Below are 15,516 nucleotides of genomic sequence, written 5' to 3'. Positions count from 1 at the left end.
CCAGCTATCTTGTGACACACCTAATTAAAATCTACTGCTTAGTTCCCCTTTGAATGTAATAAAATCCTGCCTTATTCTTTCTGTCAGTTTAATCCCTCTTTCTTTTTCATTGACACATTTCTAATACCTTTGCAGACAGGCCAGGCACTTCTGCTTCATTTGTACTGAATCCACATGCTTAACACCTTTTGACAAAATGGATACATCCTCCCTGTGGCTTGGAATTGATATACGCTGTCAAAAAGGGTTTTCTGAATGGTCTTTCTCTGTCACTTTTACCAGATTTTTATCCTGCATTGTAGGAATGTGCAGTTTAATGTTGCGTTTCAAATCATTTTTGGCTGAAAAAGTGTGTAATGGAATCAGGGTGTCCCCGGAATACTCCTAACAGTTGGAGATGTCTTTGTTTTGAACACTGGAATCCCCAATAGACCCATGACAGCAGTGGAATTACGCTTTTGACCTTGTTCACTAAAGTGTTTCTTTCTCTGTATGATTAAATGAGAGTAACCAACAAGAGCTTCCTCTAAAATGTATGAGTTTCTCCCTATTTGTTTCTCATAAGAAACTTAGAAAGGATACTGTGCAATTTTCAGCTGATTGTGTTTTCCACAAAAGAAAAAAAAACCAAACACACACAAAACCCTGCTTGATTCAAGGAGAGGTGGCAGTTGCCATCCATATTAAAAATGCAGAAGCAATTGATATGTCAATATTTTCCTTAAGCCAGTGTTGTTGCTATATCCCGAGCATCACAGCAGCAGCACAGTGGCAGATTTTTACCCTTTTTTTGCTTCACTCTCCATGTATTTTAAAAAGGAGTGTATACTAAGACACCAAATACAATTTCTAAGTATTGAATCTGAATATAGAAGATAACCATATGCTTAATGTTCTGTGTGAATCTAGCTGATCATTATGGACTACGCAGTCACATCAATCCGAAAGATAAATGCATTGTTTTCTATAGATGCCCATGCAGCCTTTTAAACTCCTGGTGTTTCTTTTCATTTGCATGTGACCGAGCAGACATAGGCGAGTATAGGATTTGCCATGACTGCCAGTCCTGCCTTGTGCACTGAGCCACTGGCACACGTCTTTCTTGACATTTAGTTATTCAGGGTGTGGCTTCTCTGGATCAGAAGAACTCAGGAGGCCAGAAGAGACAAAATTAGATTCTTGTTTCTTCCATTTTAGGTTATTTCAGCTGTGTTTTGGGGAATTTTTTCCCCAATATATTCCTGTTTACTGTGAGTATCACAGCTTTGGATTAGTGAATATATTTTCATTGTTGTGCAAAGCATATGAAATGCAGTGGGAAGTACAGTCCTGTAGTTCTTGTGGGTGGGGAGTTAGATAGGGTTTAAAAGAGAGGAAAGGGCTCAGGTAAATCTATAGTTTGTTTTTAGAAGAGATCAGAATAAGTGACTTACTGGTCTCCATGGCCTCAAGACTTCAGAGCAGTTTCTCGCTGTAGACAATGCTGTGTGGAGAGCACACCAGAGCTTGGAGGGCAACGCACTGAGGAGGCTGCAGATCTGTGACTCCTGATTTCCAATCCTGCCAAAAAAAGCTTTTGTTTTATTTAATTACTACTTCATTGGTGATATAAATTAATGATTGGTATGAGTCTGAAGCAATCTTGTCATCAGAGAATATTTGGTTAGTGTTGACATACTTGTTCTCTGCAAACATGAATCATCCATCTGCCTTTGGCAGGCTCGCCCTGTGGCTCTGCTGTAGTGTGTTTCACCAGGGTGGCTGAGATTAAAATGTCACTATTAAACATGGCAGAATCAGATGCTCTGTGGGCACTGCATCTATTTGAGGACTTCTTGCTTCCCACGTAGTTATTTCTTACAGTTTAATAGGACAGCTGTGTTCTGGCATAAAACAATACATTCATATATCCTCAATACATGAGGCGTTAAATGCTTTCAGAGCACTATTTCCTTGCATACATATGTGTTTCATGCACGGCAGAAGCAGTAATGCTCACATAACACCATGTTGCTGCTTAGTCCATTAGGAAGTGTAAAGTCAGAATTAATTGTCCTGAAGGACCGTATAGAGAGGGTCTCTAAAAGCAGTTGCTGGAGCTGTTTGCAGCTGCTGCATCAGCCAGACTCCCTCCTGGTGAGCAGTTATTGACTCTGGGCTATTGAATTCAGGGCTCTGGAGGTTGCTCGGTGGGAAAAGCCTTCAGTCACTGCTTGGCAGCTCTGTCACTGCAAGGTCACAGAAAGGGCGGCTCAGTCTCCAGTCCCAATTAAGGCCTTATTCGGCACTTCTTCAGACACAGGGGAAAAGCCTACCGAGCAGGGTGGCTCCCAGGCCACGCTTGTGCACCCAGCCTCCATAGTGAGACAGCCAACAAATGTGTCCATTTGTGTCCCTTGGGCCATCAGAAATACGCTTTGCTGTCATGAAACAGCTAAGTAGTTAGTGCAAAAAGGTAAAGAGCCAAGTACAGGCTTATAAGCTCACCACAGTTGAATTTGGACCAGTGCCCTGTACGTGTATGTCTGTGTTCCTCCCGTTACTCATATCTAGAGCTGTCTCATTCCTCAGATCAAATCATTTGACTCTTAGGAGCAGCTGTAACTTGCAAGTTGAATACAGTCCAACTGCTGAAAACATTAATGAAAAACATAAAACTCTGTTTTACTATGTATCAACAGTATTGCTTTAATGCCTCCCCCTGTGAAATTCCTTATGTGTGTGTGTGTGTGTGTGTTGGGTTGTGCTTTTCATCCCAGGTGGCTGCCAATTCTGGTGAAAATAAGTTGAGCCATGAAAGGTTGACTCACTCGCCTCTGAACTGCTTTTTATATGATGTGAGTCCCTCAGGGCCCAATTCTACCCATAGAAGTGCGAATGACAGCTATCAACTTATATAGGAAGTATGTCAATGTGCACAAAGAAAAAGGTGAACCGCAGACTGGTTTGAATGGTCTTTAAAATATTCACAGGATTTCCTGTGAAATGGTGATTAAAGGGGAAGCAAAGAATAATTAGAAAATTAGCCTTACATGCTAGCAGTTGTATCAATGTGTGGTTTTATATTATCTCTTTCAGACAAGCAAAAGATCAGAAAATCCCTTATGGCTCACTTAAACAAGTGTGTAAAATTTGGTTAGTGTCTGATCAGCTCCTTTGATCAGTCTAGTCTAGACTGTTGCCAGAGTACATACGCTGTACTAAAGCCACAGGCCCCTTTAAGTGGAGGCCTACTCAAGTGAATCAAATAACATATTAAAAAAGTTAACATATGTTCACTGTCTGAGTAAATTAATCTAGTTCAAAGCTGAATACCTTAGGAATTGCAAAAGTAAAAGCAAAGGTGTTGTTGCAGAAGAGGGGTGGTAGAATTCTTAATGCATATATAAATTACTGTCTCAAAAATGCAAAACAAAAATTTTCAGCAAACTTTTATTATTTTTAATTGGATAGGCATTTTTGTAAGCCTGTAATGTAGTCAGATTCCCTAAAGGAAAAAAAAATCTGTCAAAAATTATGCACAAATTTGCTTTAAGAAATTAATGGTTTGCAACTACCATGTCTGTCTCATTTCAAGTACACAATACTGGTTTTAATTAAGTGACAGTGGGAACCTTCAGTATGTAGGCTGCATTCTTACCACCTTTAATTTCTACACAGGATTATTTTTAAGGAAATTCTGGAAGTCCAAGAGCAGTACATTTGTTACCTTTCAAAGCAAAGCATTTTTCCCCTCATCACCAGAGCTTCTTCCCACGTCTCCCAGTGTAGTACCATCCTGAACCTATCTGCTCTTTGCCACATGAATCTCAAAAATGTGAACAGTTAGTTTCCTCATATGTAATGCTCCTGCCTTTTGCATACTAGCAATAGTAGATGACAATTTGGAGACAATTTTAGTCCAGTGACCTATCCACAAGACTTGGAAATCTATCCAATACCACTAATTTTACAAATTCAGGTTAGTACCTGAGCTGGTTTTCTCAAGATGCCTGTGTTTTGAATTTAGAGGCCTAAGCTTTCAGTCTTTGTGTGCTTAATATATCTGTTGGTTGCATTGCAGTGCCATCAGAACACCTGGCATAGAAGCAATGACAGCAAATTGATGAAATTATCAAAGTAAGCTAGCTCATAAATATCACATCAGTGGGGTGAAAAGATCACAGAAATGGGACCTTTTAAAACATAGAGAAACTGGAATCCAAGTGGCAAATACTTTTTTTAGCTACACCAAATTCTGTCTAAATTCAAGAGCAGAGTTGGTACACTTCTGCTATGCAAACGCTGACTTAATCTACTGCTGACTGAGAAACAGTTCCACAACAGGCACTGAAGTCTTTGGGATGATACATAGTTTATCAAGCTCTTCAAAAATGCCAGGCGTTGCTCTGCTTTACAGAGCTGAAGAATGTAAAGACATCAGAACATAGTTCGGTGAGTGAATACACGAATGTGGAGTGCAGTAGGAATATTGGGTAAATTCTTCCCTCTTGTGACTTGTGTTCCAGCCAGTGATACTACACCAGGGAAGGATTGGACCATATTTTGTGTGCAGCGTAGCAGATTGTTAAGAGGCAACAGGCAGGTGTTTGAGAAAATTTCCTCTCTGCCATTTGCAGAAGTGTGTGTGGAATCTCCTGGCTAATCTACAGTCATTCCATTACCTGCAGTCTTTCAGCAGGTAACTAGTTAAATTTGTGTTAAATAGGATTTGCTTTGCTGTTTCCATTGCTGTTGGAGTAGAAATGTTCTGACATGACATATGACCAATCAATAATTGGAAAGTGCTTGCATGAGTCATTTGAAGCCAGTAGTTTAGACAGTGTCAGCCACAACTGGTATTAAAACCTGCAAAGAATTGTTCCACAATCGGTGATGCTGCAGCATCTCCTCTGGGTGTCTGCATTTCACTTTATAAGGATACCCTGTAGACATCAATTGAAATAACTGTTGTGTTTGTTGCTAGGATGGTTTCATGAGCTCTGAAATGAACTTGGCTTATACAAGTATACTTTGTTACCCAGCCTAAAGGATGCAGGGCAGGAATTAGCCTGTTCTGATGAAAAGCTCAGGCTTTATTTGACTATGATTCTGAAGAGAATGAGAGTGTGGCTATACCCTATGCTTTTCTGGGTTTTTTTTTACTGTTTTTTTTCTTTCTCCTTGCTGATGAGGTTTCATTACTTTTACAGGGCTATAATAATCCGAAATGGCGAAGTCATTCCAATGTCTTCAGAATTCACTCCAGAGACTGAACGCCAGCGACTTCAGTATCTGGTAAGAGACCTGAGGACCAAATCAGGTGCTGCTGATGACAGGCATTGCCCAGTTATATCTAAGGCTCAGAGAAATACTACTGAGTTACTTTGGCTCAGTGAAGGATGATGTATCCACTGAACACTAGTGACTGGTTATGTTTTTAAGTCATCGGCAAGTGTGGAGAAAAGCCTGGTGATACAAATCTCTGTGAAAGGAGTATTACCTCTTCGGTGAAGGCCATCGATTAGCATGGCTGTGCTTGTGTACCTTGTTCAGCTGCAGACCCTTCAGTAGCTCATTGGTGTTGGACATTGAGAGCTCAGACATAGAGCTAATGACACACAGATGTATTTCAATCCATCCCAGTGTTTGCTGTGTGACAGTATAAAACACCACAGACTGCTCTTTGTGTGTGTGTGAATGATATTGCAGCGTTTGATTAATGGTATGCCAGTAGTATCTCCATCAGGGGAAAGATGTCAACTTAGGAGTGATCTCAGTGAACATTAGTAGCTGCAGGATTGAATGGGTGATCAAAGACTGGTTTTATTTAGTGTAGCAGCACCCATAAAGTTGGGACAGGGTGACTAGCTGGGGACATTTGGGATGTTTTATAGACCAAGCTGTGTTGGCTGATAAGTTGCCTGAGTAATATAAGTCAAAATGTATGGTGTTATTTTTCATACTAGCAATCCTGTTACTTTTTAAGGTTTTCATCGATGGACAGATCTGTTGGTTGAAGTCAGTTAGCTGTTTGTCAAAACATCATTCCTAACATGGCTGAGAGATTTCCTTTGTGCCGCTTCTAGTTTCCTGCTTTTTCCTTTTAGAAATTTGAGCTTCAGCCAAGGCAGGCTCACTGTCAGCCTTGTCTGACTCAAGGTGGACAGGCCAAGGCTAGTGGTGTTCCCAGGTCTTAAGTTGTCTTTCATCTTCAATGTGGCCCAAGCGCAGTGGTTTGAAACTAGACAAAATGCCAGTGTTTGAAAGGTCGTGGTGGTGGAAGGTTTTGAAGAAAAAATTGTTTCCTTAGTTGTCACATTTGATTTTTTTTCAGTCGGGTTCATTGGCTTAAAGCTGAAGAGGAAATACTGCTTTGGGACTATACATATTCAGAAAACCAGATGGAAAAGAGGCCTAATAAATATTTACAGTTCAGTTACATTTAAAATAATTTGTTTGCCTTTAAAGTAAAAGATATCTTTAACATCTAGGGAGTCCACTACTTCTGTAGGAAATATGAGATAAAACATTGCCTACAAGGGTTTTTTTTCTCTTTTGATGTCCTTTCTGGCAAATATTTGAAACTATTAGCTGATCTGAAAAGCATTTCTGCTGTTTCCTGTGGAAAATTCCTTTACCTTTGTTTGTCTGTTTTAATTCTATATGTAACAAATACGCCAGATTTATGGGTATCATGTTCAAAGAGAATGCAAGGCAGCAAGAGTGTGAAACAAAATTACAAATAATTTAGAACATAACATTCCCTAAATAACATTTTTACTCTAGTGTTTAAAAGAAAAAGATGACCCCAAATTTCTTGCAAGATGGGCATAAGCATTACACTTCAAAGTTTGCATCTGTCTTGCTGATTAGATCCCAAATAATTCCTCTTACTCATTTTGTCTGTCCCCGGGTTCTGCTATCAGTCTATTCTACCGTTAACATCTGTCATGTGCTGTTGCTGCCTGAAAGTTACTTACTTTGAGTGTATTTTCTTATTTGACGTTAAAACTCAGTTTCTTAAAACGTGTTGCACTGCTCTTCCTGCACAATAGGAAGAAAATCACTTAATCATTTTAGCATTAATATTTTACTTGGTAAATGCAGAGATGCTGTTCACTCTGAGGAGGTTACTGCACAAGCAAAGGCAGGGTATGGATTAACAGCCTGCAGGCTGTTCCATGCTCAGCAGACGCTGTTGATGCAGTGAGGATGAAAAAGCTTTCCTCTGCCTTTAGTGCCTGTTGATTGCTTCAGTCTCACAGGATGTTCTTTTAGGTCCTCTTTTCTGAGCCTTAGTTTCCATGTGGAAAAAAAAAAATCCATGGGATAATGAGTTGTTCAGGTCATGTGGGTAGATGTACATGAAGTCCTCCAATCTAGTCTTAGACAAAACTGTGCCTCAGCTAGTGCTGACTGAGTAACAGAGGGGAGGGAAGCAAATGTTTTCCCTGTCCTGGCAGGTTCATTGCCACGCATCCAAGAATGGCTTTGGCAGTTGGCCTCTGACATGGAAACCTGAAAAGAACAAGTTGACTATCCAGTCATTCTGACTTAGAAGCAGCTCTGGGCATGGTCATCACTCCATAGGAGGGCAGTGGAGGGGGCAGCATATAGCTGCAGAGTTCAGACAGGCTGTATGGCAGACTTCTGCGTCAGGCAGCTTGTGACAGTATTGCAGATGGCAATCGATCCTTCAGTCAGAGAGCACTTCTTAAGATGTAAAGCGTGAAAGCTTTGCACCAGTATTCCCTTGGTCTTTCAGCTTCTGTAGAGGTTCAGAGCACCATGCTGCTTCCCTTCCACTGGTGGGCATTCAAAAGCCTCCTTTTCTTTTGAATTTCTGTCTCTCTTTTCTTTTTAGAACTGTAGCAGGAGAGCTCCACACAGCCCTTGGGAAAAGCCCACTATATGTCATGTATATGTCATACATATGTATATGTCATACACTGACATATCTCAGTGTATCTTGAAGGAAAACAAAATCCAGTATTGACTGGGAACTGCTCTGGTACATTCAGCAGTTGTACAGGCAATGACTGCCAGAAGCAATTTTTTTTTTCCATCTTCTGGGGAGACTTAATTTCAGTCATGATAGTTTAAATTGCTACAGTAAATGGGATAGATTTTGTTACTTATTCCCTTGGAAAACATGTTTAAAACGAATGGTGGATTGAGTATACTGCAGATGGGTGTTTCTATTAGTTACTGAAGTTGCACTTTGGACATACCACCTGAGGTCAGTGTGGTGTTTGTGGCGTCTTCCTGTGCGCAGCCGGACAACCCCTCAAAAGTTCACCAGAAATGGTGCACCACTTCTTCCAGTGCAGGTATCACTGCTAGTAGAGACTGGATGGCCACCAGTGACAGTGACCATGGGTGCTCTTTGTGTTTGACACCATTCAAACAAAGGTTCATGAGCCCAGATAGTTGTGGGCTCAAAGGGGATCTATTCTTATTTTGTTGCTCAGGTAAGAATGAAAGTGATACTAACTTGCCTGCTGAAGGATGCCGGCGGAACCTGAGCCTGAAGAGGAAGTGTACCTAGATCTCCTAAATGTCCAGTCAGCACTTCAATTACAAGTCAGTCAAGACATAATTCTCTACAGTTTGTGGCTCCCTGCATCACCCAGCATAGGATTGCTTCAGCTGTCTGCCACAGTGTGTGATGCTGTGGTGAAAGAGATGTGCAGTTCTATAGAAGAGATCCTGGCCTTTCACAAGATGAGAGACCAATCAAAGGATGGATTTAGTTTATGCTCTCCTCCTTCCTTTCACCAGCATGTCATTTAATCTCTCTTTGGTTTAAATGTGTCCGTATGATAATGGCTGAGTCATTTGCAAAACTTGTGGGTGCATTGGGCTGTGCATGCTGTTGTGAGCAGTAGTCCCATATAGTAGAATATCCTATCAGAGAAAAGGACACAATATCATAAAACTATAAAGTTGTAAGATACAGTTGGTGTAGGGGAAAACAGCAGGTCTGAAAATAGTACAGAATGCAGTGAAACCACCAGTGGCAGCAACATTCCAGTGCAGTGCCTACTAAAGGAGCTGGAAAAGGCATTGGCAGGCCTTACGGAGGTACAGATAAGATACATGCAGTGTTTCCTGCCACCTAATTAACTGGCATGCTAGTGTGTTAGTCTAGATTTATCTTAATTCCATGTTTGCTTTTCTAATCACCAGGAAACACAGCAGGAAGTAAATGGCCTTTTAGAAGAACCATGACTAATATTTCCTTGAGCAAACTCCATTTTAAACAATTAATTTTGAATGCAATACATCCAGCCACAAAATACACTATAAAATGGTAGAGTGCCAAAAACACACAATGCAGATATGCCAGATTTATGCCAAAAAGCTGTAATAGGTTCTGAAAGAGAAAATATGAAAAACGTTCCAGTTCTGTAACACAGAATAACAGTGTTGTCTGAACATACCTTGTAAGAATATAGAAAGTGTTTGATGGTCACACATTTGATTATATGTCAGGTTTTCTGAGTGGTGTTTCTGATCTGAGGTTCTTGCAGGTTGAGACTAAACAAATTAAAAAATGGAAAATACATTGGGTCATCACAGGTGAAATTCTGGTAGTCAGTTCACTTACCATTTTTGTTTCTCATTTGATCACATGAGGGGATTTCATGGTGTCTGCTTGTATATCCATTAGAAAGATCTGTGGATATTTAAAGTGGGTTTTTTAATTTGTTTTCTGGTCTTGGTGACCAGCATGGTTTTGTTGAGGTGGAGGAGAAGAGTCTTGCCTTGTAAATGGAGAGCAGTTCTCAACAAACCCAACTGGAAGTTGCAGCTTAGTTTTAGAGTAGAACATTCTCTATAGAGTTACCAGTGAAGCATCAAAAATAACTGTTTTAAAAAAATGGTAAAAATATGGGAAATATAAAAATAAAGCAAAACACAACAAAAATCCTTTTTTCTCATAAGAAATCAGATCACAGACACCAGAAGCTTCCAAATTGCTCTTTTCCTTCTGTTTCACTGACGCCAAAAATTTTAGAATCAAGTTAAGATCCCTGGATTGTAAATCAAGTATTGAGGCTTGGCTGCAGAAGAGAAATCTTATTTGAACATTAGCAGTGCACTGGTAACTGTGCCAACCTTATTAATCTTTTTTCAGTTGTGACCTCAGACTTTCCATCTGAGTAAATCTTTATGCAGTGCAGTCTCTCCTGATCGCTTTACCTTTTCAATAAAGAAAATTCTTGTTTTTAAGTGAAAAAAGTGAAAAGCCTGTAATGTTTTTCTTCTGAACCTCTGGTTCAGACTAGTAAATAATCTCATAATCTGAAGTCTAAATAACTTCATTTTGATATCAGATGTGAGGGGTTTTTTTCTTTAACTATAACCTTGTTTTGTAGGCAGGCGACAGTAGTCTTTAACTAGTAGTGGTTCATAATGTTTTACTCAAGATAGGCTGTGCATTTTTAAAAGTGAACTGAATTGCACTTTCAAAGCAGACTCTGTTTGTAATATCATAGACTAGAGAGAACTAAAAAAATACCAAAAAAGTCCAGCTCTTTGTTGTCATGCAAACAACAAATACTGTTCATATGTTGTGATACATCAAATTGTTAGGAATTTTCCATCTTTTTTTGCTACTGGAATGAAATAAATAAAAAGCTTACATGTGCTTTTAAATTAAGAAGTTCCAGAGTTCTGGAAGTATGCAAAGCCTCATGTGGACTAATACTGCTGGACCTCTCAAAAGTCGCTAGTGCTTCTCAACCACTTCTGTATTGACGAGAGGGATCCAATTAGAGGGTCCTTGACAACAATAGTTGGGTGGAGACGGGGACCTTGGCTGACTGTAGACTGCAGAAAAAACAAATGTAATTCCCTTAACAGTACACAGAGAGAATTTGATGGAGTTCCTGTTCTAGGAAGGGATTACAATGTCAAGATCATGCTTGCTTGAAAGCCCCCTCTTGAAAGCAGACTGCAATCTTGTTGGCTGCACACAGCAACCTTCCTCAGTCCTGTTTCAACCAAGCTTCAGGTGTTTTCTGGAAGGATGTCTGGTGATGGGAGCAGGGACAAGCTGATGGCAAGTTAGCATTGTGATGTGCTGAGCCTGATAGAGCTCCTATTAAACTGAGTGGGAGCAGGCTCAACTCTTAAATGCAGGAAATATTTTATTGTGAACTATCTGCATGACAGATGCCAGGTAGATCAATAAGGGCTTCCACTGCTTCCTGCTGCTTACCTTTGATGAGCACTAGATTTATGACATATATACAAACTAAACCCCTGCTAATTTCATATTCCTTGATGGCAGCTGCTGCTGAAGATAAGACAGACTTTATTGCCTTAACTTTTTTTCCTTATCCAGCTAGTTATCTGTGAAAAGGTTAAGAAGTGCAATTTTTTTCAGTTTTCTAGCCAGTTTGACTGTGTCTTTCATAAGAGCTCGCTCACAATACAGCTTTGCAGAGGGAGAGAGAAAGGCATGTTTATTCAAGTACTAAAGAAAAAGGACTGAGATTTATTGCAGAAAGAAGAAATAGAGTATGTTTAGGATTAACCTATCATGTCAAGTGATCTGTGTATAAATTCAATCTAAAAATTTACATGGTGGGCAAAGCCTCGTGATGGTCTCAGCTGTGGTCAGCTTTGGAGAACATGAGCCACAGGCATGACTCTGGGGAAGGGGCACCTCCCAGCATCTGCAGAGCAGTGCCCCAGAAAGGACATGAGCAGCACTTGAACATTAAAAGCATCGAAGACATTAATTGCAGTTGTGGCACAGAACTGCTGCTGCTTTTCGAAAAGTCTATTTTGCACGAAGGAAGTAGTTTTTCAAAAACAAGAAAATAAATTGCTCTGCAGCTTGTGTTTATTTGCAAGTGTCATGTGTGATGGGGTGCGTTTTTCTCGAGGCAGTGACAATTGAAGTGTGGTAGCAGTGTTGCGTGCATTGTTGGCATAGCTGAACTGGGAGTCAAAAAGCATGAGCTTCACTGCACACTCACCCCTCCAAGTCTCTGCTCTTTGGCTTTGTGTTTGATCATTCCTTTCTCTCAGGTTGCTGACTTACAAAAGGAGATGTGTTCTGTTTTTTACAAAGCTCTGCAGACTCTTTCAGGGTCACTGGATGAAGTGTAGTTTAGACATCCCAAATCTTGAGGATCAGGGAGAAGAAATGAAGGATTTTGAGGAGGACTGCTACCTCTAAGGCTATTGCTGGATAGCAGGCAGGGTCAGAACTGGTGTATATGTATTGTTTGCTGAGATGGAGTACATCATCTTCCTTATTTAGAAAGAGGGGTAGAGGAGGGGGTGGAATTTGTGTGGGAAGGGACCAGGAAGGGATGGTAATACTCTCTCATTAAAAATAGATTATGTCTTGTTTTATGTGGTATCTGTGGTTTGATTTCTGCCCGCAGGCTTACATGCAGCCCCACTTGCTGGGAAATGAATTCACACATTTAGAGTTTCCACGGAGGGTGCAGCGCAAGGAAGTTGGAAAGAGGATGCTCTACCGTGACTTCAACATGACTGGCTGGTAAGAATGTGTCCTTCTCAGCATGGGGTCAGCCTTCTTCCCAGCCAATGCCTGCTTTGTACCTGTCTTTGATTGGTCTAAACTGCATCAAACATGGAGGTGTACCCCTGCATACTAAAAGAAAAGGCATTTCCTTCTTTCAGATGTATCTTTCTTTTAGAAGATAATGTTTTAAATAAGTTGACCTCCCTCCAGAGCCAGGACCTTGTTTGTTTTTAACATGTGAGCACTCAAAGCAGAGCAAGCGTATACAGGGGAAGATGTGCCAGGGGATCTTTCTGAAAGCTAAACAATTTTCCTATCTTGGAAGTAGCTTTTTATAAATTCTGGATCAGTGGATCAGACTTTTAAACCAGTCCTTTAAACCAAGACATTGGACTATCATGCCTTCACATGCTGAGGAAAGCTTGCAGAAGGGAAGAGCTGCCTCCCCTACTCCTGTGCAGCTGACCCTTGATTTGGATATCCCCTGAGGAATTGTTTTAGAGATGGACCTATCTGAACAAAAGTCATAACCAGCTTAAAATGAAAAGGCTTGAATGAGCCGCGTGGACTTAAAGAAGTGAAGGCAGAAAGAATGATCTGAGTTTTTTTGTTTCTGGCTAAATGTCTTCATTGTTTTTTGTTGGTTCAAGAGGATCCTTGTTAGTGACTCCCACTCACTTGGAGAAGCCCTAATCTTTGCTGTTGTGAGTTCCGTGCATGACCTATAAAGGCAGAAGTCCAATATAAGCAAATGGTCTTCATTTCCATGACATTTGTGTTTTAGCATCCATAGTAAATGTCCTTTCAGGAAGAGAAAGAATAGAGGGGGTTAAAAAACAAAGCCTGTTTTAGGTTTCAAAGCCTAGATGCTCATATACAACTACAGCTCTTTGTAACTTTTGATTTATTCCATGCCTTATAGACCATAAATACAATGATGTTTTAATGGCAGAATAATGACCTAAGTTTAAAATAATCTGAAGTGTTTTTGCAGAACATGTAAATCTGAGGATAACCATCATTGTCTGTCATCTTGAACAGCTGCTAGTAGAATATGTAGTTTCACCCTGAGAATGATGACTTCACGTTTTAAAAAGGCTGCAGGCATGAGCAAAAGAATAGGAACAGAATGAGAACATTGGATCAAGTGAGGACTTAGACAGTAAAACATTTGGAAGATCATGAGACACTCTCCCAGTTTCTGCAAAAGGAGGTTTTTTCGTTAAACTCCCAGAGTGTCTCTGGAGGCACCAGTAAAGAATGGCTTCACATAGACTTCCAAAAGCTCTTTTTCAAGATGTGACATGCTTATTGGGAGGAAAAACGTGGGGGGAGCTACAGAAGTGTCATAGGCCAGGAACTTCCTGAGAGGAAGGCAAGAACAGGTTTCTCTCATCATGGTTGGAAGGCAAAGGGGATTTCTTCAGGTTCATGGGAGTTGTTTTGTGCTTCCCCAGTTGGTTAGTGGTCTGGAAAGGAAACAAGGTTAGAATGGTTGAATTTGCAGCATTGGCAGGTGACACAACTGTTTTCCTATTAAACAGGAATGGCCATGAGGTACTGCAAAGAATTAAGTGATTAACACAAATGGGCATCACAGTGATCAAATTTGGTATTGCTAAATGCAAAGCAAACCATGAAGAGCATTTATGCACACTAAAGGTTCCAAATGAAATGTCAAAAACTCAGTGGAGGTTTTGCTTACTTGAGTAATTTTTCCAATACATATCACCAGCAGAATGTTGAGATTCATATATCATTGGAAAGTTTAAAAGTTAAACAAAGAGATAATTCTGTATATTAGTTTCTGCCTCATTTTTTCTTAATCTGTGCATAGCACTTTACCTTATCCAGAATAGTTATTGCATAGTTACTACTGTTTGGCATTAGAAAAAGGAACAGAAATTTCAAATGTAGAATAATGAGTAAGGTAGAAGAGCTTAGTTTAGTTGAACTGGCAGATTTGACTCAATGTGTTGCTTTTCAGTACTGGTTTGTGAACTCTCTTAACTCTAGCATATAGCAGGGAGGAGAAGACAGTTATTTTCTGGTCATTTTTTCTGAATTTCCTGAAGTGCAGGACACATGTTGATCCAGTTAGAGATTCTAATATGGTTAATGCAAAAAATGTCACCCATTTTGTACAAATATGCTTAGCTGTAAGGAGTTATTCTTGAATAAATGCTGTAACTGTGACTTTAAAATTGAAGTCTGAATTCATCACAGTATTGTCCCAGAAAAAGATGGCCTGTGCCAAGCAGGAGCATGGGGAAACTGTGGTGAAGCTACCTCTCCCTGCTGTTCCTTTTTGACTTCTGGCTGGAAGTGAAAAATGAGGCTACATTTTTGTCCTAATAAAAGAATTGGAAACTTTTAGCTGCTTGATATTGTACAACTGGTGCATCAGCTACCTCTTTGTTTGTTTGGTTGCCTCGGGACAATAAAATGATGAGGAAATTGCTCTATCACCATACATTTGTCTAAACCAGAGCCCTTCTAAATAAGAATCCATTTCTTTTTGCAAGGTTTTGCCCAAGGTAGTTGTTATCCATTGAATTGTGTGCAGTGATCTGCTAGGCAGAGGAAAAGCAATTAGTGTCTGTTTATCTAAAAGTCTGGGTCAATTTTAATGGTTGAGATTGTAGATAAGACATTTAGATTTCCAGTTTGGTGGGCCCTCAAAGGTGATGGTTTGAGGTGGCAGAGTTTCCTTAGTGGTTGTTTTCCACTTCAATGGTTTTTCTTCTGTTTTCTTCCCTTTCTAATTCCTGATTCAACTGATTCATCAAGACACAGTAGCCGAGGACATGTCTGTTTTGCATTTGTTTCTAAGGACACTATCTGTCATGGAGAATAAATTAGCATATATATTCCTTTTCTAGAAAATGTCAGATGGAGCTTTGGCCAGCCGGAGCTTGATCCACTAAAATGCTGCTGAAGTTTTGTCACATACAATGCAGATGAGCAATTGTCTGCATTGGTTTTTGGTCACTGACCTCACTGTGCGTTGACATTTGCACACA

The 15,516-nt window shown here is 40.1% G+C and overlaps 1 protein-coding gene across 2 annotated transcripts in view; it reads left to right on the top strand.

Annotated features, from left to right (window-relative positions):
- PPM1H (protein phosphatase, Mg2+/Mn2+ dependent 1H) overlaps positions 1 to 15,516 on the top strand; it is a 139,623-nt gene that overhangs the window by 86,327 nt on the left and 37,780 nt on the right. For both annotated transcript variants that reach the window (XM_085044168.1, XM_085044158.1), the window contains exons 5-6: positions 5,193 to 5,277; positions 12,390 to 12,508. In XM_085044168.1, coding sequence (XP_084900294.1) covers positions 5,193 to 5,277; positions 12,390 to 12,508 — 204 coding nt within the window. The remainder of the gene's footprint in view (positions 1 to 5,192; positions 5,278 to 12,389; positions 12,509 to 15,516) is intronic.

This window comes from Lichenostomus cassidix, chromosome 1Aa, assembly GCF_008360975.1.
Source record: "Lichenostomus cassidix isolate B80296 chromosome 1Aa, HeHo_3.0, whole genome shotgun sequence".
Taxonomy (NCBI): Eukaryota; Metazoa; Chordata; class Aves; order Passeriformes; family Meliphagidae; genus Lichenostomus; species Lichenostomus cassidix.
This window is presented reverse-complemented; position numbering and strand designations above follow the sequence as displayed.